The 25,707-nt window shown below is 38.8% G+C and overlaps 1 protein-coding gene across 11 annotated transcripts in view; it reads left to right on the forward strand.

The window, feature by feature from the left end:
• The window catches only part of MAST2 (microtubule associated serine/threonine kinase 2), a 224,107-nt gene that overhangs the window by 27,140 nt on the left and 171,260 nt on the right, over positions 1-25,707 (forward strand). For all 11 annotated transcript variants that reach the window (XM_086716844.1, XM_086716847.1, XM_086716852.1 and 8 more), the window contains exons 2-3: positions 6,019-6,166; positions 11,102-11,244. In XM_086716844.1, coding sequence (XP_086572970.1) covers positions 6,019-6,166; positions 11,102-11,244 — 291 coding nt within the window. The remainder of the gene's footprint in view (positions 1-6,018; positions 6,167-11,101; positions 11,245-25,707) is intronic.

The raw sequence follows: 25,707 nt of genomic DNA on the forward strand, positions 1-25,707 counted from the left end.
TAGGCAGTCTGTTTTATGTCTCACCTTTAATCTTTTGGTCCACGTGGCTCTGGGTGGTTGGATCACCTTACAGTGTTTTTGAGCAAAGCCTCCTGCTTTTCTGCCTTGAGCAGATTCTGAGTTAGGTGAAATAAAGGAGTGCCTTGTGTCAGTCTTTTTGGCAGCCCCCAGACAAGTGAGAATAGCTATAAACAATAATTTGCAAACAAGATTTGTTCTGCTCCTTCTAGAATCAGGGACCAAGGTCCCGCACTAGGACCACCAGCTGATGTCTTCACACTGCTTTAACATCAAGAAGTGGGTGGGCAGGGGCACATAAAAATGCCACAAAGCATTCCTACCATTTTTAAGTTTACTTGTTGATTCAGCATTTTCTTGACTGTAAACCTTTGACTATTTTCCAGAATTCTGACAAAGGTGGTTCTGATAGTTTCTGGTTGTTTTTCAGTTGTTTCTCTGGGGAGATGTTAGCTTGCAACTGTGGGGTTTTGTTTTGCTTTGTTTTATTTTAGAGAGAGAGAGAGAGAGCACATGCATGAGTGGGGGAGAGGGAGAGAGAGAATACCAAATAGGTTCCATGTGCAGCGTGGAGCCTGATGAGGGACTTGATCCAACGACTCTGGGATCATGACCAGAGCTGAAATCAGTTAGACACTCAACTGACTGAGGCACCCAGGCGCCCCCCCCCCTTTTTTTTGTGCTGACATTACTTCTCATTTGATTTTAATTTTTGTTTCCCTAATGATAAATCATATTGATGATGGTTTTGTATATTCTTTTGCCGTAGTTGCCTCTTGTTTGTTGAAGTGTCTGTTCAGTCTTTTTTTCATTTTTAATTGGCTTGTGTGTTATTGAATTGTGTAAGACCTTTCTATATAGTGAATGCCAGTCCTTTCTAACATGTGTTTTGCAAATGATTTTTCCTTGTGTGTGATTTGTTTTCATTTTTTTAAACAGTATCTTTTGAAGAGGAGTAGTTTTTAAATTTGGTGAAGTCCAATTTACAAATTTGTTCTTTTTAAACTTGTGTTTTGTATCTTATCTAAGAACTCTAAAACTTACAAAAATTTACTCTTGAGTTTTATTGTTTTAGGTTTTACAGTTTGATTCATGATCCATTTAGAGTTAATTTATGTCTGTGTTTGATATGCTTGGGGTATGGGTCAAAGTTCATTATAGATAGATAATCAAGCAAGGGTTTTTTGATAGGGATTAAGAGGATGGACTTTGATTAGCGTGGCACCTGGATTTGACTCTTGTTGGGTAGATCAGGAAGAATCTGCCACAAGGTATAGAATTCTCTTTACCTACTGGATTACCAGTCATTTGGGATAAGACAACTCCCAATGAGAGTTAATCCAGGTTTTTAGTCTGGTACAAATGTTTTTAGTTGTGTAGACTTCAGTTTTTCAGCTGTGAATCCTTTCCTTTGAATCCTATCCTAATAGCATAGTACAGTGTAAGCACAACACTAGCGTTGTGGGTAAAGTTAGTGTGAGATTTGCTTTGGTATTGTGGAGGAGGGAGATGGTTTTGAGCCAAAAGAGAGAAGTCTCTGTGAGGGCTCCCAGGGCAACAGGCAAAATGGGCACAACTCAGTACTCATAATTAAAAAAGAAAGGAAGAAGCTCCTAGAGTTGGGAAGAAAATGTAGAGATTGTGTAGTCAAGCAATTTTCAGCCCCCCCCCTTTTTTTTTTTTGACAGTTGAACTTTACCTGGCATATGTTAGATATGTTATTGTTATAATGTTACATAAATAAATATAGGTTATGTGTAATTTCTGGGATGCTTGCTATAATTCTGCCTTTTAAAGTTTTCACTGAAGAATGTTGTATTGACAGGTGAATTGACTTTATTGTAGAGTTTACCAAGAACCTGCTTTCATTTAATTAAAGTGGTTGCAAACTTAAGTACTTTATTTAAATTTTAAGTAATTTGTGATACAGTCCTCACAACTGATTGGTATATTTGTGTGTTGGTGGGATCATGTTGAAAGTTTTTGACCTTGTCTGGTGGTTCTCAAACTTTCATGTGCTTCAGAATCACCTGGAGGGCTTGCTAAAACATGGATTGCTGGTCCCCTCTGTCAGAATTTCTGATTTCGTAGGTCTGAGGTGAAGCCTGAGATTTTGCATTTTTTAGCAAGGTCACAGGTCATGCTAGTGCTGTTGGTATGGGGGACCACATTTTGAGAATTACTGTTTTAGGTCAGCTTTCACCTTTTTCAGTATTTCTGGTGGCACAGTCCATTCCTTTTTAAGGTGGCCTGTTGACTGTTAGACAGCTCTTCCTTCTTCTTCTTCTTTTTTTTTTTAAAGTTTATTTATTTTGAGAGAGAGAGAATTTGAGAGCGGGAAAGAGTCAGAGAGAGAGAGAGGGAGAGAGAGAGAATCCCAAGCGGGCTCTGTGCCGTCAGCTCAGTGCCTGATGCAGGGCTTGAACTCACAAACTGTGAGATCATGACCTTAATTTCATCCATTAGTTCTAATTCTGTCCTCAGAAGTTAGAAATTTCCTGTAATGTAAGAAATAGCACTCATGTAGTTAGAGAGTTACTCGTGTCTCCTTTGTTTTCTTTCTTTCAGGTTAAATGTTTATAGTTCCCCTAATAGTTATTGGAAAAGTACTATGATGTGTAGTTAATGCTGATATTTACTATTGTCAGAGCAGTGTTTTATTTGTAAATTGTTTCTCCTTCTGTATTCCCTGTCTTGATAAGCATACTACCCAAGCCAGAAGCCTCTAAGTCTTCCTAGACTCTTTCCCCTCCTTAACTCCCTAATTTGCTTAAGAATCATTTGATTGTAAAAACTATAGAAACCAATTTAATCTAGTTTGAGCCAAAAGGAAGAGTTTAAAGGGTATAATGGATCCCATAGAACCTGAAAACATGCAGCTTGGATGGATCTCATAAGTGACTAGAATGGAAACTAGAGAACTATATGAAGTTATTATGGAAATTAGTAAGGAAGTTCTACCTCCTATACACTTTTTCTTTCTCTGTTAGATTATATGTGATTTTGTATTATTTGCTTCATTCTATCCTGTCCCTTAATGACTTCTTGGGTAAATTTAATTTTAAAAAGTCCAGGCTAGTTGATTCCATTCATATAAAGATTTCCTATTTATTAATTTTTTTAAAAAAGTTTGTTTATTTTTGAGAGAGAGTATGAGCAGGGGAGGGGCAAAATTAGAGTGAGAGGGAGAGCAGGAATCCTAACCAGGCTCCATATTGTCACCACAGAGCCTGAGTGAGGCAGGGCTTGATCCTACGAACCCTGAGATCATGACCTGAGCTGAAATCCAGAGTCAGATGATTAAACGACTGAGTCACCCAGGTGCCCCAAGTTTTTCACTTTATATAATCTATTCTGTTGGAAGCCTGGGTAGTGCTTGGAAGGGAACACAGCGGGCTTTTTGGGGTGCTTGGTTATGTCTTTTTTTTTTTTTTTTAAATATATATCTTGATGCTGGTTACATAGGTATGTTTAATTTGTGAAAATTCATTGAGTTATATGCTTGGATATATGTACTTTTCTGAAATGACTAATATACTTCAGTAAAAAAAAAAAGACATACTAATTTAAAAGTTAAATTTCAGGGGCTTCTGGCTTGCTCAGTTGGTGGAAATGCGACTCTTGATCTCGGGGTTCTGAGTTTGAGCCCCACATTGGGTGTAGAGATTACTTAAAAATAAAATTGTTTAAAAATTAAATTTCTTATCCAATTTAATTTATATTTGCTTCCGTTTGCAAGGTTTTGACAGGTGAGTCTTGGAATAAGAAGGGATGTGATATACTTTTATTTATTTTTTTCTGTTTTCTGGCTTTTTTTTTTCTATGGTATATTATGATAGGGAATAGGGAGATTGAAAAGGCTAGGACTTGCTCTTAATTGGTGCTGCTCTAGTCCTGTATTCGTTGTTGTTCCTTTTCTGGCTAAGACTAATTGCTCATCCATACAGTGTAGCGGGCATCCCAGTGCTGGCTTCCTGATGTAGTTTGCTTGTAAGTTATTTTGGGGATGAGTCCTTTCCCTCTCCCTATTGTCTTCATTTAGGATATTACTTCAGCTTGATATCTTCCAATGCTTCCTTACTCCACCTAAAGCTGCATGCTGGGGTGTTGCCTCTGTGAGTGGCCAGCCTTTTTTGGTTGGTTATCAGCATTAGTGCCCAAACCCTGCTTCCTTCCATGCTTTCTCCTTGATGCATAGGTGGTATTTCATCCTTAACACACCGGATGGTGGGAATATACAGTGCTATCTTGCTGTCTTCTCTTTTTGTATTAGCTACTGCTTCCAGTTTCCCTTTCTCCCTGCTAACTTCTGTTATAGTTATCTTGACACACCATTTGCTTTAATGATACAGTGCCTAAATGTCCCTCTTCATCATTTTATCCATTTACTACCAATTTAAAAATACTGTTTCCTTGTTTCTTTATTTTATTTTTATTTAACTTACTCTTATTTTTATTTTTATTTAACCGTTATTTTTATTTAACTTTTTTTATTTTGGGGCATTTGTAAATTATATTCTGGATAGGCACCACCAACCAGTATTATGTTTGTGAACATGTTTGTGAACCCACCAATCACAGTGTATGACCTTATAGGTTTTTATTTTTTTTAAATCTGAAGAGGGTTGGCATTTTCCCATTCTCCCCCCCTGTGGCTTTTACTAGTTGTTTGAGTCTTATTCTTCAAATGGCAGGTAACATAGATTGTAGTTATTTCTTATGTTTCTCATTTTGTCTTTGTCCTGTCCATATCACTTTGATGTGCTAATTACCTGTATTTGTTTTAGTTTCTTTCATTGAAATGTGAAAGATATGTCTCATTTGCCTTATTTTTTTAAAAATAGTTTTCTCTTTCAATGCTGCCAATGAGGTGCATGTTTGCTTCAAAATGTCTGAATCTTGAAGAGAGTTGACATTGCTTACTGAGTGAAGAGGAACAGGCATTGGGATGGAGCAGGATGAGCTGGATTAAAATAAAGACAAATGGGAGGAGGCTCTGTCAATGTTTCATATTATCTGTATTTTCTCCGTGGTACTTTAAAAATTTTTCAAAAAATGTGTGTGTGTGAGCTGGGGAGGGGGCAGAGGGAGAGAGAGAGAGAGAGAGAGAGAGAATCCCAAGCAAGCTCCATGCCCAGTGTGGAGCCTCACGTGGGACTCTATTCCATGACCCTGCGATCATGCCCTGAGCCCAAATCAAGAGTTGGATGGTCAACTGACTGACCACCCAGGCACCCCTCTCCATAGTACTATTATGCTTTTTCATTGAAACATGTATTCAGCTCCTATTTGACTTATAAAGAAATCTCTATATCTTATTTTAGCATTAATTGAATGTTAGAGGCATTTCTAACCTTGTATATCAGGTAAAGGAAGGTCTGCTATTTATGTTTTTTTTTAAAAACTAAAATATGCTTTTCTTTACTGGATATATAGGAAGAGTGAATAGAAGGAGGAAAATAAATAAACATAACTAGACATGTACTCATTATGAATAATACATCCTGTCAAAATGTCTTAACGTGTCATCTTGTGAGCCTTCCCCCCCCGTTTTTTCTTTGGCATTTTATTATTTATTTATTTATTTTTATTTATTTTATTTTTTAAAGTTTATTTACTTAGAGAGAGTGAGTGGGGGAGGGGCAGAGAGAGAGGGAAAGAGGGAGAATCCCAAGCAGGCTCCACCCCACCAGCGCAGAGCCTGATGCGGGGCTTGAACCCAGAAACAGTGGGATCATGACCTGAGCCGAAGTCAAGAGTCGGACGCTTAACCGACTGAGCCACCTAAGCGTCCCTTCTTTTGCATTTATAATCAGTGTCCTGTAGCCTTCATAGTATACCCAAACAGCTTTTACTAAGAAATATGTTTTTGGCTTTAGCTATTGATCAGGAAGTATAAAATGCTGGCACTATTTAACTGTAATGAATGTTTAATATAAAGTCCTTATACTTTCAGAAAAGACCTTAAAGACTTTATATTTTACCTTTTTTTCTTTGAAGGATGTGATAACTGGACTTAGTCCCCTGCTTTTCAGGAAGCTCAGTAATCCTGACCTGTTTTCATCCACTGGAAAAGCTAAACTTCAACGACAACTTAGTCAGGATGACTGTAAGTTGCGGAGAGGAAGCCTGGCCAGTTCTCTGTCAGGTGAGTAGCTAATTTTTTTTTTTTTTAAAGCCTTTATTTATTTATTTTGAGAGAGAGAGAGAGGGAGAATCCCAAGCAGGCTCTGTACCACTGGTGCAGAGCTCCATGTGGGTCTCAAACTCACGAAGTGTGAGATCATGACTTGAGTCATATGCTTAACCAACTGAACCTTCCAGGAGCCTCTCTAAATTTGTTTTTTTTTTTTTTAAATTTTTTTTTTTCAACGTTTATTTATTTTTGGGACAGAGAGAGACAGAGCATGAATGGGGGAGGGGCAGAGAGAGAGGGAGACAGAGAATCGGAAACAGGCTCCAGGCTCTGAGCCATCAGCCCAGAGCCCGACGCGGGGCTCGAACTCACGGACCGCAAGATTGTGACCTGGCTGAAGTCGGACGCTTAACCAACTGTGCCACCCAGGCGCCCCTCTAAATTTGTTTTTTAAGAAATATGGGACTGCGTTGTCAATATTTAAGGGTATATCAGTTGACTTGTCATCTTCTCTGTGGTAGTTTTGTATAAAACACTTAAGGGTAAGGCTATCTTCCTCTCTTTACTAGTTCCTGGTGGTGTCTGAATGGTAGCCTCCTGGGCCTGTTAGTTATCTCCTAGTTGACCACTGTCACTGGTTATTCTCTTTGAATTTGACTTCTGCTTTCTGCTCACTTCTGTAGACTTTACATCCTTTGCTTCTTCTGATTTTCTTTCTTTCTTTCTTTTTTTAAGTTTACTTATTTTGAGAGAGAGAATGGGGAAGGGGCAATGAGAGAGGGAGAGAGAAAATCCCAAGCAGGCTCTGCACTGCCAGTGCAGAGCCCGATGTGGGGCTTGAACTCATGAACTGATGTATCATGACCTGAGCCAAAACCAAGAGTCAGATGTTTATCTGACTGAGCCACATAGGCACTCCTTTTGATTTTCTGCCCCCACCCCCATTTTCAAAATCCTTTCCAAAGCTGGTAGTGCCTCCCCCCCTTCCCCATTGAAAAGTCTTTAAAAAAATTCAAGAGGAAGAAATGATACAAGGAAGTTATAGTCCAAATGGGAAACCATTAAAATGTGACATAATTTTCAGAAATCAATAGAATATTAAAAGAGAATCTGTTTGGCCTCAGCTAAAAATATTAGATTAATAGAGAAGAAACCCCACCATACTTCTTGGTAAATGGTTTTAAATTTCTTTTTATTTTTGTCCCATTTCAGGGCTATTTTCTTGGCTTTATCTTTGCACTTTTTTATTGGAATTGTTATTTTGCCAGGCATGTATTTAATCACATAAAGCCATTTTTTTTTGGTTCTTTTCATAGCAGAATGCTATGAATATAAGGATGTGTTACCTTCTCAATTTTGTATGAGTAAATAGAATTTTGAGTTTTGTATCAAAATTTTTTTTTAAAGTTTTGTTTATGAATCAACTCTTTCTTTTGAGCACCTAACAACCAGAATCCATCACTCTGCTCTGAGATCCCATATCCCTTCTATCCTGTGAGGTGATTGTCTGGCTGCTGGGTGGTACAATATGGGAATGTGGTTGTGTTTGCCTATAGATTTTCAGTTAATCTGAGTTCAGCTTTATGTCTTAACTTTATATCTTCTTTGGTATCTTGTATCTCTGAATACTGAACTTATCTGAGATTTTGCAGGGTAGCCTCATATGTCATTTAACTGCAATTTCCTCTATGCTTATTATACCTTGTGTCTTTCTTTGCCCAGTTCCATTGGTTATGATTCACCTATCTGCTTTAGATTTTCCCCAAATTTTATTCATTTCCTCAGTCAATCCCCCTCCCTCATTATAGCCTTTGTTTGTTTGTATATTTTACTTCTTTATTTTCATTTACTGTCCTTGGTGACCAAAGATAAACGTATGTCCTCAGTCAGCCATCTTTAACTGGGATTATTTTACACATTAGCCTTTTGAATCCTTGTAAGAATAATTATAATTTTTAAGTTTTCTTTTCTTCTGAGTTCTTTCTTTACTAAAAGGCCAGTTGCTCCATTTGTTCATATTGTTCCTTCTTACGTTGTTTGTTTTCCTCAAATTCTTGGCAAACCTTGGTATGCTTCAAGCCCAGACTTGTATATATCCAAATGGGTTTCTTTTGTAGATGTATAAGCCTTTCCCCAGTAAGCCCTTATTTTGAAGGGAGATAGGGCTATGATACTAGCCTTTGTATATGTGGATAGGGTAAGTCAATGATCTCTTTCCTTTAGAATATATAGATGAGGAGTAGGCAGGTCATCTGGAGAACATGGCAACATTTGCAGAAGGAAGGAAAGAAGGCAGGCAGTCTCTACTCTGGCCTTATGGAAGTTTTGAGTAGAGAACCATTCTTACTTTTTGTAGAGGGTTTTATGGAAAGGCTTTTTGGTAAAGCATACATTTGAGAACAGACTTGAAAGATAACTAGATTTTTAAAAAACATTGCATGTTTCTGATTAAAAAAGTAAATATACCATAGGGTACCTGGGTGGCTCAGTTGGTTGAGTCTCCAATTCTTGATTTCAGCTCAGGTCATGATCTCATGGTTTGTGGGATTGAGCCCTGTGTTGGTCTCTGTGCTGAGTATGGAGCCTGTTTGGGCTTCTCTTTTTCTCTCCCTCTGCCCTTCCCCAGTTCATACACACACACACACACACACACACACACACACACACACACACACTCTCTCTCTCTCTCTCTCTCTCTCTCTCTGTCTGTCTGTCTCTCTCAAAATAAAATAAATCTTAAAAAAAAAGTAGATATACCAGTAATAAAAAATTTGAGTTCAAAGACCTGTATTATTATCAAAGTGAAAAGTTCTTAGTCTTCTGTCTCCCTCTCTCCAACTATTTATATATGCTCCATTATATTTAAATATATATTTAAAAATTTATGTAAATATACATAAACTTTATTTTAAAAATCAAAATTGGAATTGTATGCCACATATTTCCTTTCTGCTTTTTATACTCAACAGGAAATGTTGAACATTTTTCTCTTGACTGCATGTTGAGGTGCCTCATTATTATTTAAAAAAATTTTTTTTAATGTTTATTTATTTTTGAGAGACAGAGACCGAGCGTAAGCAGGGTAGGGGCAGAGAGAGAGGGAGACATGGAATGTGAAGCAGGTTCCAGGCTCTGAGCTGTCAGCACAAAGCCTGACACGGGGACTTGAACTCACGAACCACAAGATCATGACCTGAGCTAAAGTTGGACACTAAGCTGACTGAGCCACCCAGGTGCCCCAAGGTGCCTCATTTAATGGGTTTAGTATTTCATTATGTGGAGATATTATAATTTCTTTAAACTATAATGAACGTTTATCTTATTTCCAGTTTTATCCTGGTGAGCATTGCTAAGGTGAGCATTCTGGACTGTTATTTTTTTCATTTTACTGCATTCCTACAAGTGGAATGCTGGATTCAAACATTTGAGTTAAAATTTAAATAAGTTTTGCTAAATTGCCCTCCAAATAATTTGCATCATATTTTGTTGCAATAAAAGGATATGTTGTAGCAAAAACAAAACTAAAAACTCCTTTTGCTCACACCTTTATTACAGCAGGTATTTCCATGTTGAATAGGATTTTGCTAGGAAGAGGAAGAATTTTCAAGTGAACTGGGTGATCAGGATAAAGCCAGGTGAAAAGGCAGGGCATACGTGAAGTTGAGTGAGCAAATGGGTGTGGAAAAGAGTTGGAGATGAGGCCGGGAAGATAATCTGGATTTATTGAGGATCTCTTTAGGTTTGTTTGTTTGTTTGTTTGTTTGTTTTTGCTTTTTTAAGTAGTCTTCATGACCAGCTCAGAGCCCAGTGTGGGGCTTGAACTCACATGACCCTGAGTTCAAGACTTGAACTGATATCAAGAGTCAGACACTTAACCAATGGAGCCATCTAGTCGCACCAAGGATCTCTTTAGTTTTTTTAAAAGTTTGGCTAATTATTTTAAACAGTAAGGAGTCATCAGAAATATTTTAAGGCGAGGAATGATATCACATTTGTTTTGGTTAAATAACTAGCAGCAATGTGAAGAACATTATGAAGGAAGAGGTTGAAATGGGACTTGCACTTGAATTGGAAAGTCATTGCAATTCTAGATACTCAGTCTTTGTAGGTGACTTTCTTGTATTCTTTCATTGGGATTAAGGCAGTCAGTCATCCTGGACTGAACACATGGGGTCTAGACAGAGCATTATAGATCCAGTGTTTGTCTTCTGGAAACCGAGGGGCCAAACTTGTCTAGGAGAAGCTGCCTGCTTCACTCATGTTGCATTGAGTTGGTGAGAAACTAAGTAGCATGGAAGAGACTGGAAAACTCCTAGCTTGCAGGTTGGATGTCTGGGTTGGGGGCTGGCATGGTGGTGGATATTACAGAGAATTTTATTGTATTTTTTTAATGTTTGTTTATGTACTTTGAGAGAGAAAGAACATGTGTGTGAGAGAGGCAGAGTGAGAATCCCGAGCAGGCTCGGCACTGTCAGCACAGAGCCTGATGTGGGGCTTGAACCCATGAACTGTGAGACATGACCTGAGCTGAATGAAGTTGGACACTTAACCGACTGAGCCACCCAGGCACCCCTGGAATCTTTTTAACAGTGTATTTATTTTTGAGAGAGAAAGAGAGAGAGAGAGAGAGAAGACAGGGAGAAAGGGAGAGAGAGGATCTCAAATAGGCTCCATGCTGTCAGTGCAGAGCCTGACACGGGGCTTGAACCCACGAATAATGAGATCATGACCTGAGCCGAAATCAAGAGTCAGATGCTAACCAACTGAGCCACCCAGGGACCCCAAGGCAGTTGGAATTTTTAAAGGGCTACAGAGTCTAAAATGGGTATGGCAGAACTTCATTTTGTTTTGAATTGGTATACTTTTATCCACTTGATATCAGTGTGTATTTTCACTTGTTAATTAATAAATAATTACAAGTATATTTTCTGAACCTTGTGTTTGAAGGTAAGCAGCTGCTCCCCTTGTCCAGCAGTGTACATAGCAGTGTGGGACAGGTGACTTGGCAGTCTTCAGGAGAAGCATCAAACCTGGTTCGAATGAGGAACCAGTCTCTTGGACAATCTGCACCTTCTCTTACTGCCAGCTTGGTAAGTGTCAGTAAAGATGGTCCCTTGCTTTATGAACAAATTCTTGATTGTCATTTGTCATGGCCACATTTATTATTTTTCTTTCTAGGATTTAGATAGTTTAAATTTTCAAAGTGAAGTATAGAAAGTGGAATTTAATGGAATATATTCTGATTGCTCTCTTATGCTATCACTGGTACTGATCATGTAGGGAGAGTCAAGAAGAAGATTCAGTGTGATTGAATGAATGCATTTTTCTGGGAGAGAGCATTCTCCTAGACAGGATTCTTTTTTTTTTTTTTTTTTTTAAGTTTTTATTTTTTATATATTTTTAAATGTTTATTTTTGAGAGAGAGACACACACACACATTGCCAGCAGGGGAGGGGCAGATAGGGAGACACAGAATCCGAAGCAGGCTCCAGGCTTTGAGCTGTCAGCACAGAGCCTGATGCAGGGTTCAAAATCACGAACCGCGAGATCATGACCTGAGCTGACGTAGGACCTTAACTGACCTAGCCACCCAGATACCCCCTTATAAACAGGATTCTTTTTTTTTTTTTTTTTTTAAATTTTTTTTTTTTCAACGTTTATTTATTTTTGGGACAGAGAGAGACAGAGCATGAACAGGGGAGGGGCAGAGAGAGAGGGAGACACAGAATCGGAAACAGGCTCCAGGCTCTGAGCCATCAGCCCAGAGCCCGACGCGGGGCTCGAACTCACGGACCGCGAGATCGTGACCTGGCTGAAGTCGGACGCTTAACCGACTGCGCCACCCAGGCGCCCCTATAAACAGGATTCTTAACCTTGTGAAGTTAGATTGCTTCTGTGTATAGCTCTTTGATATACATATTTAGTACATGAGGATAGGATAAGGTACTGGGCACTTCAGTATATCCTGGATGAAAGAATGAGCCTTTTCTTTGTCTAGGATTTGTATGATAGACGGGATCTAACAAAAGTTAAGCTGTGTAGTTTGGGCAGTTTTTTTGCCTGTGATTGCATCTTCTACTCTTTTACCTTTAGTGCCTGTGCTTTTTTACTGAAGGTACTCATTGACTTCCTGCTGAAATCACACTCTTCCCTCTTTCTAAAGGACAAAGCACACTAGTAATTTTCAGGGTACAATAACAGACACTTGTTCCCATTAAAATGTAATCTCATCTGTTCTTCGGGATTATAAATCTTGGGCACATATGGATTAGAAAGCTTTGTCCATTTGTCCATCCTGGGAAGTGAGGGTAGGGGAAGAAATCTTCTTATAGCAACTGGAAATTAATTTTTGGGTCAGATTTCCTTTTGACCTGAAGTTTGTGACTCTTAAGCTACAGGGAGAATCGGGAATTTTCCTGCTACCTAACTTTTTATTTTGAAATTTTCAAATACAATGAATACCCATATAAACTGACTTAGGTTGACTGATTTGGTTGTAACTTTATATTTGTTTTATCTGTGTGTATTTATGTATATTTTTTCCTGAAACAATTCAAAGCAAGTTACAGACCTTTTGTGCCTCACCCTTACAAGTATTTTTTGTAAGCTCAAGGATAATCTCCTAAGTAACAATATATTATCAGATACAAGAAGTTTAACATCAGTTTAATACTAGCATCTAATATAAAGACCATATTCAAATTTTTTCACTTGTTCTCAACATGTCTATTAAAAGCCTCACATTGTCTTCCTTTTAACCTCTGGAATGTAAAAAAAATATATATATATAAATCCATACACTATCATAAAGATTTTGATCCAGTGGGACTGGGGTTGTCCCAGGGATCTGTATTTTCTTTAAAGCATTACAACTCATTCCAATATGTACCCTTTTGAGAACTATTGCCACTAAAATTGAATGTTTTATTTTAAGGTATTGTGTTGCATAGGGAATTCCTGGACTGAGGTTGTTGGAGTCCTAGCCTAGCCCAACTGAAGTAGAGAGTATTCCTGAATTACTTTTTCTTTTTAAAAGCTTATTGAGATATAATTCACATATGATACAATTTATCCATTTAAACTGTACTATTCAGTGACTTTTAGTATATTCACAGATATATGCAGCTATCACTGTGGTCAAATTTAGAACACTGTCATCACTTCAGAAAGAATCCCTAGACCCTTTAGCTGTCACCTCTTTATCCTCCCTTTCCCCCAACCCTATGTAACCAGTAATCTACTTTCTGCCTCTGTACATTTGCCTATTCTGTACATTTCATATAAATTGAGTCATACAATATGTGGCCTTTTGTGACTGGCTTCTTTCAGTGAGCATGACTTTTTAAAAAATATTTATTTTTGAGAGAGAGAGGTGGGGGAGGAGCAGAGAGAAACGGAGATAGAATTGAAGCAGGCCCTGTGCTGTCATTGCAGAGCTGGATGCAGGGCTCAAACTCAGAAACTGCAAGATCATGATCTGAGCCGAAGTCAGACGCTTAACTGACTGAGCCACCCAGGCGCCCCTGGCGTGATTTTTTTTTTTTTTTAATGTTGTATTTACTTATTTTTGAGAGGGGCTGGGGTGGAGGGGCAGAGAGAGACAGAGACAGAATCCCAAGCAGGCTCCATACTGCCAGCACAGAGCCTGACGTGGGTCCTGAACTCACAAACTGTGAGATCATGACCTGAGCTGAAATTAAGAGTCCATTGCTCAACTGACTGAGCCACCCACATGTCCCTCTAGCATGACGTTTTTAAGGTCTATCCATGTTGTAGCATGTAGCAGTAGTTCATTCTTTTTTTTATCACTGAACAATATTTCATTGTATGGATATACCACATTTTGTCAGTTGATGGATATTTGGGTTGTTTCTACCTTTTGACTGTTGTGAATAATGCTTCTGTGAACATTTGTGTAAAGATTTCCATGTGGATATGTTTTGATTTTTCTTGGGTATATACTTAGGAGTAGAATTGTTGGGTTGTATGGTAATTCTATGTTTAACATTTTAATTAAGGAATTGCCAGGCTCTTTCTCAAAGTGGCTGTACCATTTTACATTCCTATCAGCAGTATATGATGTCTTCACATCCTCATCAACATTTGCTGTTGTCTGTCTTTGGTTTTAGTCATCATAGTGGGTCTGAAGTGGTATCTTGTGGTTTTGATTGACATTTCCCTGAGGACTAATGACATTGAGTACCTTTTAATGTGATTATTGGCTATTTGCAATGTTTTTTTGAAGAAATGTCTATTCATATTCTTTGCCCATTTAAAAAGCTGATTTATTTATCTTTTGGGAGATTTGTAAAAGAACTACTTTTTTTTTCTTTTAAGTTCATTTTGAGAGAGAGTGTGTGTACAAAAGGGGCAGAGAGAGATAGTCAGAGAATCCCAAGTAGGCTCCATGCTGTCAGGGTGGAGCCTGGCGTGGGGCTTGATCTCACGGATGGTGAGATCATGACCTGAGCCAAAATCAAGAGTTGGACACTTAACCAACTAAGCCACCCAGATGCCCCTGTTTCTTTCTTTCCTTTTTTTTTAATTAAAAATTTTTAGAAATGCTTATTCATTTTTTGAGAGAAAGAGACAGAGTGCAAATGGGAGAGCAGCAGAGAGGGAGGGAGCCACAGAATTCAAAGCAGGCTCCAGACTCTGAGCTGTCAGCCCAGAGCCCGATGCGGGGCTCAAACCCATGAACGGAGAGATCATGACCTGAGCCAAACTCACAAACTCAGCCACTTTACCAACTGAGCCACCCAGGCGTGCCACCTTTTTTTTTTTTTTTTTTTTTTTTTTTTGAGGGAGAGCAGGGGAGGGGGTATAGAGGGAGTGAGGGGTGGAGAGAATATGAGAGAGAGAGAGAGAGAGAGAGAGAGAGAGAGAATGAATCTTAAGCAGGCTCCATGCTCAGTGAGGAGCCTGACATGGGGATTGATCCAACAACCCTGGGATCATGACCTGAGCTGAAAATCAAGTTGGATGTTCCACCTACTGAACCACCCAGGTGCTCTATCTTCTATATTTCTAATATGAATCCACTGAACTATACCACCCTACAACTCACTCCATCTGTTTATTCTGCCTTACTTTAAAAAAAAAAATTTAAAATGTTTTTATTTATTTTTGAGAGAGAGAGAGACAGAATGCAAACAGGAGAGGGGCAGAGAGAGAAGGAGACACAGAACCTGAAGCAGGCTCTTAGGCTCCAAGCTGTCAGCATAGAGCCTGATGCGGGGCTGGAACTCGTAAATGGCGAGATAATGATCTGAGCTGAAGTCGGATGTTCAACTGACTGAGCCACCCAAACGCCCCTCTTCTGCCTCTCTATTCCCCTAAACCAGTTCTTCCTTGGTCCCTGTCTTATTAAATATCACCATTATCCACCCAGTAGTTGAAAGCCAGAGACCTGGAAGTCCTTCTTGACTCCTCTTCTGCCCTTCTTCCCCTCCCTATCCAATCACCCAGAGAGCCTTGGTTCCCAACATCTCCAGGTGGTCTGCTCTTTTTCACCACAGTTGCCCATTCTAAGCCACATTTACAGTCTTTTTACTTAGGTCATTTTGGTGGCCTTATTATGTTAACACTGTATTCAGTCTTCTTCGTTTCCAGGTCACTCTTCTCTCTAAAGTCTGTTAATCCCAAAACACAAATCTGATCATGTTTATTCTTCTTTCTTTTAGATTTTTGTTTTGTTTTAGCTGAAGTATAGTTGACACACAATGTTACATTAGTTTCTTGTGTACAACATAGCCAATCAACAAGTTAGTAGGTGGGGGGTGCCTGGGGGGTCAGTCGATTAAGCATCTGACTTCGGCTCAGGTCATGATCTCACGGTTCATGAGTTCAAGCCCTGTGTCAGGCTCTGTGCTGACAACTCAGAGCCTGGAGCCTGCTTTGGATTCTCTGTGTCCCTCTTTCTTTGCTCCCCTCCCACCCCTCACATTCTGTCTGTCTCTCTCAAAAATAAATAAACATTAAAATAACTTAATTAAAAAAAAAACAAACCTCTGTATGTTATGCTGTGTTTACCAAAATTGTAGCTACCATCTGTTACCACACAATGCTATTGTAGTACCTTTAACTGTATCACCTATGCCGTACCTTCTTTCTTTCAGTTTTATCTTCCAATTTTTTCATTTTGTCAATATTTATGCAGCACCAGTGTTTAGCCATTTTCTTGATTAAAGTCTTTCAGTAGTTTCCTATTACAGTTATAATAATGTACAATAGTTAGTAATTATTGAATGAATGAGTTTTCATTGAGATTAGCAAATGGGGAATGAGGAACTAGAAACAGAGACCACAGATGGAAGGATTAGGTTTGGATGGTTTTTCTTGTTGGGTTCAAGTAATTTATACTGAGGTTGGCCTAACCAGTGAACTGTACTGAATATTGGCATTTTAATAGGAGGATTGTAAATCTCAAGAATCTTTTAATTGGTAGGGTTTGATCCTCCGAATGAACTTTTGGGATTCTTTTTTTTTTTTTTTTTTTTAATGTTTATTCTTAAGAGAGAGAGCAAGCAGCAAGCAGGGGAGGGGGAGAGAGAGGGGGGCAGAGGATCTGAAGAGGATTCCGCACTGACAGCAGTGAGCACGATGTGGGGCTCAAACCCACAAACCAGGAGGTCATGACCTGTGCCGAGGTCAGATGCTTAATCAACTGAGCCACCCTGGCGCCCCTGGGATTCTCTTTTTTACTTTGTTGGCCAACTTGCCTTTACAAGAATAATGCCTTATAGTGTTGAAAAAAACAAAATTCAACCTGAGTAAATTTACAGATGTAATTGACTTTATTAGTTGGTTCATGAATCAGGCAGCATCCCCTCTAACAAGTAGAAGGGAGCTCTAAGGAGTTAAGCAAGAAAAAAGGTTTTTAAAGGCAGAGAGAGGGCATAGCAAAAAAAAAAAAAAAAAAAAAAAAGGAAGAAAAAAAAAACAGGAATTTATTAGCAGGGAATGCATTGTTTAGGCAAGGTTGCCCTCTTAAAGCGAGCAGAAGGGGTCTATTAGTAAATTTCTGAGTATTGACCAGGAAATTCCATGTCAACAGGTTAAAGGTTACATTCCTGGGGTTGAAACTGCAGTTAGGTATTGGTTTACCGACTAGAGGCCTTAACCTAAGTGACACCATTTTGGGCCTGTGGTTTTCTTTTTAACAATAGGAATGATCACTGCAAAGAATGACTGTTTCCATTATCATGTTTCTAATTTATATGTAGCATTATATATGACACATAGTAAGCAATGTATACTTTTTTATTAAATGAGTAAAGAACTTTTTGGGATTTCTTTGCTAATGTTACAGCTGATTGTATTAATACTTGTTTGAAGTATAATGTCTATAAAAGAAGGTTGATTTGATGTGTCAGGACCAGCCTGATATGATCAGGTCATACAGACCTCTATTCTTGTCCTTGTCTTTTTTTTAGAGAGAGTGTAGGAAGCAGGGGAGAGGGGCAGAGGGAGAGGGAGAGAATCTTAGGTAGGCTCCATGCTCAGTGTGGAGCTGGACACAGGGCTTGATCCCATGACCCTGGGATAATGACCTGACCCCAAATCAAGAGTTGGATGCTCAACTGACTGAGCTACCCAGGCACCCCTTGTCCCTGCCCTAATAATTATTTCCATCAACTTCTTTGATAAAGACCTAGAAGAGACACTTATCACATATGCTGAGGGCACATTTTCCGTGTTGAATAAGTTCAGTCACAAACAGAAATGATGGTTCAAGAAGAACTAGCAAGTGAGATTTAACAGGGAGAAGAGTAAACTTTTTTTTTTTTTTTTGAGAGCGAGACAGAGAGAGAGCAGGGGAGGGGCAGAGAGAGGGAGACAGAGGTTCCAAAGCAGGCTGCACACTGGCTGACAGCAGAGACCCTGATGTGGGGCTTGAACTCATGAACTGCGAGATCATGACATGACCCAAAGTCAGATGCTAAACCAACTGAGCCATCCAGGGGTCCCAAGAAAAGTATAAACTTTAAAGTACCAAAGCTCAAAACCAGATTGAACTTTCAGTTTAAGTAATGTTTGAAGACATTTTATCACCCTAAAAGAAAAAGCTCTACCCATTAAGCAGTCACTTTGCATTCTATCTTCATCCCAGCCCTGGCAACTACCAATTGCATTCTGTCTCTGTGGATTACCTATTCCAGATGTTTCATGTAAATGGAATCATATAATATGTGATGTTTTGTTTCATTTAGCTTCTTTTATTTAGCATAATGTTTTTGAAGTTTGTCGACATTATAGCATATATCAGTACTTTATTCCTTTTTTTTTTTTTTTTTTTTAAGTTTATTTTGAGAGAGGGAGTGCAAGTGGGGAAGAGGCAGAGAGAAAGAGAGATTGGGATTCCCAAGCAGATACCATGCTGTCAGTGCAGAGCCTGATGCAGGGCTCAAACTCATGAACTGCAAGATCATGACCTGACCTGAAGTCAGACGCTTAACCAACTGAGCCACCCAGGCATCTTTCCTTTTTTTTTTTTTTTTTTTTTTAAAGTTTATTTATTTTGAGAGAAAGAGGGAGAATCCCTAGCAGGCTCCATGTTGTTCATGCAGAACCTGATGCAGGTCTTGAACTCAAAAACTGTGAGATCATGACCTGAGCCGAAATCAAGTCAGACCTTAATTGATTGAGCCACCCAGGCATCCCAGTACTTTATTACTTTTATGGCTGAATAAAATCCCATTTTATGGATATAACACATATTGTTTGTTCACTCATCAGTTGACAGTTGTTTGGACTGTTTCCACCTTCTGCCTATTGTGAATAATGTTGCTATGAGCATTCATGTACAAATGTTTGAGTTCCTGGTTTCAATACCTTTGGGTATATACCTAGCAGTGGAATTGCCGAATCATGGTAATTCTGTGTTTAACTTTTTGAAGAACCTTTAACCTGTTTTCCGCAGTGGCTGCATCATTTTGTGTTTTCACTAGCAATGTATGAGAGTTCCAATTTCTCTGCATCCTCACTAACACTTATTATTCTCTTTTTTCTTTTTCAAAAATTGCTAGTCATTCTTTTTTTTTATTTTTATGTTTTATTTTTTATACCTGAGAGAGAGACAGAGAGTGAGTAGGGGAGGGGAGGAAAGACAGAGACAGAATCTGAAGCAGTCTCCAGGCTCTGAGCTGTCAGCACAGAGCCCGACACAGGGCTTGAACCCAGGAAGAGTGAGACCATGACCTGAGCTGAAGTCGGACGCCCAACCGACTGAGCCACCCAGGCGCCCACCAAAATTTCTAGTCATTCTAATAGGTGTTTAGTGGCTTTGAGGATTTAAGGCTTTCTTTATCATTATATTTTTACTTTAATAATATTTTAGAACTTTGTTGAAATGGACATACATGGGATATGCTTTTAAAAGAATTGAAAATCCATGATACTACTTAGAACCTTTTCTGCTTCATTCTTAACTGTCATGATTATTCTTTAATTATCACCTGTGCCTTCAAAGAGAAATACCCATAGGAATACCCAAATATTGTGTTACCCACTTTTGTGTTCAAGTGATTCTAAACTCAGCAACTTCCACTTTCAGTCTGTAACTGTAGCTTTGCATTTTCTACTGTGAGAGTTGGAGATTTTTGTAGCTATACTGTAAGTTGTATTGAAGTATAATGTACATAGGATAAAGCTTACCCATTTTAAGTGTACAGTGATTGGTTTTTCCAGATGTGTACAGTTGTGTTACCACCACCAAATCATGATATAGTATAGAAAATCATGGTACTGGGACACCTGGGTGGCGCAGTCGGTTAGGCGTCCGACTTCAGCCAGGTCACGATCTCGCGCTCTGTGAGTTCGAGCCCCGCGTCGGGCTCTGGGCTGATGGCTCAGAGCCTGGAGCCTGTTTCCGATTCTGTGTCTCCCTCTCTCTCTGCTCCTCCCCCGTTCATGCTCTGTCTCTCTCTGTCCCCAAAATAAATAAACGTTGAAAAAAAAAAATTAAAAAAAAAAAAAAAAAAAAGAAAATCATGGTACTGAAATTTCTGTCACCCCAAAATAATCCCTTGTGTCTGTTGTTTGCAGTCTGTTTTCTCCCCCAGCCCCAGCTCTTGGCAGTCACTGATCTGTTTTCTGTCACTGTGGTTTTTGCCTTTTCCAGGATCTCATATAAATGGAAGCACACAGAATGTTACCTTTTGTGTCTTGACTTCTTTTCCTTTTTTTTTTTTTTTAACGTTTATTTATTTTTGAGACAGAGACAGAGCATGAACGGGGGAGGGTCAGAGAGAGGGAGACACAGAATCTGAAATAGGCTCCACGCTCTGAGCTGTCAGCACAGAGCCTGACGCGGGGCTCGAACTCATGGACCGCGAGATCATGACCTGAGCTGAAGTCGGCCGCTTAACTGACTGAGCCACCCAGGTGCCCCGTGTCTTGACTTCTTTTACTTAGCATAATGGTTTTGAGACTCCTCCATGTTGTTTTGAGTATCAGCAGTTCTTTTTTATTGCTGAAAGTATTCCTTGGGCATGGGTCTAATCAGACTTTGTTTAGCCATTCATCAGTTGATGATCATTTGGATTGTTCCTAGTTTTTGCCTGTTATGGAGAAAACTCCTATGAAAGTTTGTGTACAAGTATTTGTCTGAACTTATGCGTTAATTTCTGTTTGATACATACCTAGGAATGAGATTGCTGGGATGTATGGTAAATGGTAAGGGCATGTTAATTTGTATGAGAAGCTGCCAAGCCATTTCATAAAGTGGCATTTTTGCATTTCTACCAACATTTGCTTCACATCCTTGTCAGTACGAAGTATTATTTTAATTATAGCCACCCTGATGGGTATGCAAGCATATTTCATTGTGATTTTAATTTGCATCTCTGATGGCTAATGAGGTTGAATTACTTTTCAAGTGTTTGCCATTCACAAATCTTCTGTGATGAGGTACCTGTTCAGATCTTTCGTCTGTTAAAAATTTTTTTAGGTTATCTGTCTATTATTGAGTCTTGAGAGTTCTTCATTTATTACGATATTAGTTGTATATCAGATATATGCTTTCTAAATATTCTCCCGATCTATGGCTCACATTTTCATTTTATTTCAATGTTTATTTGTTTATTTTGAAAGAGAGATCACAGGGGAAGGGCAAAGAGAGAGAGAGAGAGAGAGAGAGAGAGAGAGAGAATATCTAACAGGCTGTGCGCTGTCAGCACAGAGCCTGGCATGGGGCTCAAACTCACGAACTGTGAGATCATGACTAGAGTGAAAATCAAGACTTGGACAATTAACCCACTGATCCACCCAGGCGCTCCTCACGTTTTCATTTTCTTATCAGGGTTTTATTCAAAAGTCTATATTAAAAAACAAAAATCAATTGTATTTCTCTGCTAACAATGAACAATTAGAAATTGAAATTTAAAAATCACTGCTATTTACAATAGCTTAAAAATATGAAATAACTGGGGCGCCTGGGTGGCTCAGTCAGTTAAGCATTGGACTTCGGCTCAGGTCATGATCTCACGGTTTGTGGGTTCGAGCCCCGTGTCGGGTTCTGTGCTGACAGCTCAGAGCCTGGAGCCTGCTTCGGATTCTGTCTCTCTCTCTCTCTCTCTGCCCCTCCCTTGCTCACTCTCTGTCTCTGTCTCTCAAAAATAAATAAATGTAAAAAATATGAAATAACTAAAGATAAATTTAAGAAATCATTTGTAAGATCAGTACATGTTAACTATAAAACATCACTGAGAGAAATTAGAGAAGACCTAAACTAATATATGTGATATGTCGATGGATTGGAAAACTCAATGTCAAATGTAAACTCTCCCTATTGATTTATAGATTCAATGCAATCCTAATAAAAACCCAAACAGTCTTTTTTAGAAGGTGACAAGATAGATTTCAAATTTATATTGAAATGCAAAGAGCCTAGAATAACCAAAATATTGAAAAAGAAGACTAAACTTAAAGAAATCACTTCATCCAATTTACTTCTATAAAGGTACGGTAAGCAAGACAATGTGATATTGGTGTTAGAATAGACATGTAGATCACTGGAACAGAATAGGAAGTCCAGAAATAGATAAATGTGCCAAGGTAATAGGGAAAAGATAGTTTTTTTCCCAACAAGTGTTGCTGCAACAATTTACATGGGAAAAAAAAGAACTTTAACTTTTATCTCATGCTATATACAAAACTTAAGTTGAAATGGATAAAATAATAAGACATGTGAAGGAAAACACAGGAGAAAGTCTTTGTGATTTTGGGTGAAGTAAAGCCTTCTTAGAGCACAAAAAACAGCACACGCTGTAAGAGGAGGAACAATTTGACCTTATCAAAAAGAAAAATTTTTGCTGTTGAGTGCTAATTTTTACTGGGGTAGGGACAAAATGAAGTGCATCTACAGGAGGGTGGAATGGTAATAATGTCATGCAACATTGTTAACTGTTAAAGAGGTATTAATAGGTTTTGTTGTTTGCATTTTAAAAAATACCACTACCTTCTTTGGAGATAGAAATCCAGAAGTCATGATAAGTGATATTTGCAAAAAAGTCTTATGTGTTTACTTATCAATTTCTATTTTTTCATTCCTACTCAAGAAAATATATTTGAATGAAATGATTGTGAGTGCCTTCTATTTTATAAAAGAAGTAAGTACTAGCTGAGGCTGTAGACCTATATGTTTTTGTCCTGCTGATTAGTAATCATATAGGTCTAGGGAAGTCACTTAACTTTAATCTCTGCTTTCTCATCTCTAAAATCAAGATAATTATGGGGCTTTTCTCATGGAGTTATTAGGATGAAATGAGACTATCCATGTAAAATAACATAGTGCCAGACTTGTCATCAATATGAACTAAATGATACTCTTTCTTTGCCTGCCCTTAGGTACCTCAAATAGTAATAGAAACAATTATTTATTTATTTATTTAATTCTTTTTATTTATTTTTATTTTTTTTCAATATATGAAGTTTATTGTCAAATTGGTTTCCATACAACACCCAGTGCTCATCCCAAAAGGTGCCCTCCTCAATACCCATCACCCCCCTCCCCCCCACCCCCACCCCCCTCCCACCCCCACCCCCCTCCCCCTCCCCCCCACCCCCACCCACCTCCCACCCCCCATCAACCCTCAGTTTGTTCTGTTTTTTTTTTTTTTAATTTTTTTTTTAACGTTTATTTATTTTTGAGACAGAGAGAGACAGAGCATGAATGGGGGAGGGTCAGAGAGAAGGAGACACAGAATCTGAAACAGGCTCCAGGCTCTGAGCTGTCAGCACAGAGCCCAACGCAGGGCTCGAACTCATGGACCGTGAGATCATGACCTGAGCTGAAGTCGGCTGCTTAACCAACTGAGCCACCCAGGCACCCCAGTTTGTTCTCAGTTTTTAAGAGTCTCTTATGCTTTGGCTCTCTTCCACTCTAACCTCTTTTTTTTTTTTTTTTTTTTTTTTTTTTTGTTTCCTTCCCCTCCCCCATGGGTTTCTGTTAAGTTTCTCAGGATCCACATAAGAGTGAACACATATGGTATCTGCCTTTCTCTGTATGGCTTATTTCACTTAGCATCACACTCTCCAGTTCCATCCACGTTGCTACAAAGGGCCATATTTCATTCTTTCTCATTGCCACGTAGTACTCCATTGTGTGTATAAACCACAATTTCTTTATCCATTCATCAGTTGATGGACATTTAGGTTCTTTCCATAATTTGGCTATTGTTGAGAGTGCTGCTATAAACATTGGGGTACAAGTGCCCCTATGCATCAGTACTCCTGTATCCCTTGGGTAAATTCCTAGCAGTGCTATTGCTGGGTCATAGGGTAGGTCTATTTTTAATTTTTTGAGGAACCTCCACACTGTTTTCCAGAGTGGCTGCAGCAATTTGCATTCCCACCAACAGTGCAAGAGGGTTCCCGTTTCTCCACATCCTCGCCAGCATCTATAGTCTCCTGATTTGTTCATTTTGGCCACTCTGACTGGTGTGAGGTGATATCTGAGTGTGGTTTTGATTTGTATTTCCCTGATGAGGAGCAATGTTGAGCATCTGTTCATGTGCCTGTTGGCCATCTGGATGTCTTCTTTAGAGAAGTGTCTATTCATGTTTTCTGCCCATTTCTTCACTGGGTTATTTGTTTTTTGGGTGTGGAGTTTGGTGAGCTCTTTATAGATTTTGGATACTAACCCTTTGTCCAATATGTCATTTGCAAATATCTTTTCCCATTCCGTTGGTTGCCTTTTAGTTTTGTTGGTTGTTTCCTTTGCTGTGCAGAAGCTTTTTATCTTCATGAGGTCCCAATAGTTCATTTTTGCTTTTAATTCCCTTGCCTTTGGGGATGTGTCAAGTAAGAAATTGCTGCGGCTGAGGTCAGAGAGGTCTTTTCCTGCTTTCTCCTCTAGGGTTTTGATGGTTTCCTGTCTCACATTCAGGTCCTTTATCCATTTTGAGTTCATTTTTGTGAATGGTGTAAGAAAGTGGTCTAGTTTCAATCTTCTGCATGTTGCTGCCCAGTTCTCCCAGCACCATTTGTTAAAGAGACTGTCTCTTTTCCATTGGATGTTCTTTCCTGCTTTGTCAAAGATGAGTTGGCCATACGTTTGTGGGTCTAGTTCTGGGGTTTCTATTCTATTCCATTGGTCTATGTGTCTGTTTTTGTGCCAATACCATGCTGTCTTGATGATGACAGCTTTGTAGTAGAGGCTAAAGTCTGGGATTGTGATGCCTCCTGCTTTGGTCTTCTTCAAAATTCCTTTGGCTATTCGGGGCCTTTTGTGGTTCCATATGAATTTTAGGATTGCTTGTTCTAGCTTCGAGAAGAATGCTGGTGCAATTTTGATTGGGATTGCACTGAATGTGTAGATAGCTTTGGGTAGTATTGACATTTTGACAATATTCTTCCAACCCATGAGCACGGAATGTTTTTCCATTTCTTTATATCTTCTTCAATTTCCTTCATAAGCTTTCTATAGTTTTCAGCATACAGATCTTGTACATCTTTGGCTGGATTTATTCCTAGGTATTTTATGCTTCTTGGTGCAATTGTGAATGGGATCAGTTTCTTTATTTGTCTTTCTGTTGCTTCATTATTAGTGTATAAGAATGCAACTGATTTCTGTACATTGATTTTGTATCCTGCAACTTTGCTGAATTCATGTGTCAGTTCTAGTAGACTGTTGGTGGAGTCTATCGGATTTTCCATGTATAATATCATGTCATCTGCAAAAATGAAAGCTTAACTTCATCTTTGCCAATTTTGATGCCTTTGATTTCCTTTTGTTGTCTGATTGCTGATGCTAGCACTTCCAACACTATGTGAAACAACAGTGGTGAGAGTGGACATCCCTGTCGTATTCCTGATCTCAGGGAAAAAGCTCTCAGTTTTTCCCCATTGAGGATGATGTTAGCTGTGGGCTTTTCATAAATGGCTTTTATGATCTTTAAGTATGTTCCTTCTATCCCGACTTCTCGAGGGTTTTTATTAAGAAAGATTGCTGAATTTTATCAAAGGCCTTTTCTGCATCGATTGACAGGATCATATGGTTGTTATCTTTTCTCTTATTAATGTGATGTATCACAATGATTGATTTGCGAAAT

This window comes from Puma concolor, chromosome C1 (assembly GCF_028749965.1).
Source record: "Puma concolor isolate L17-30 chromosome C1, mPumCon1.1.hap2, whole genome shotgun sequence".
In the NCBI taxonomy this organism is placed as follows: domain Eukaryota; kingdom Metazoa; phylum Chordata; class Mammalia; order Carnivora; family Felidae; genus Puma; species Puma concolor.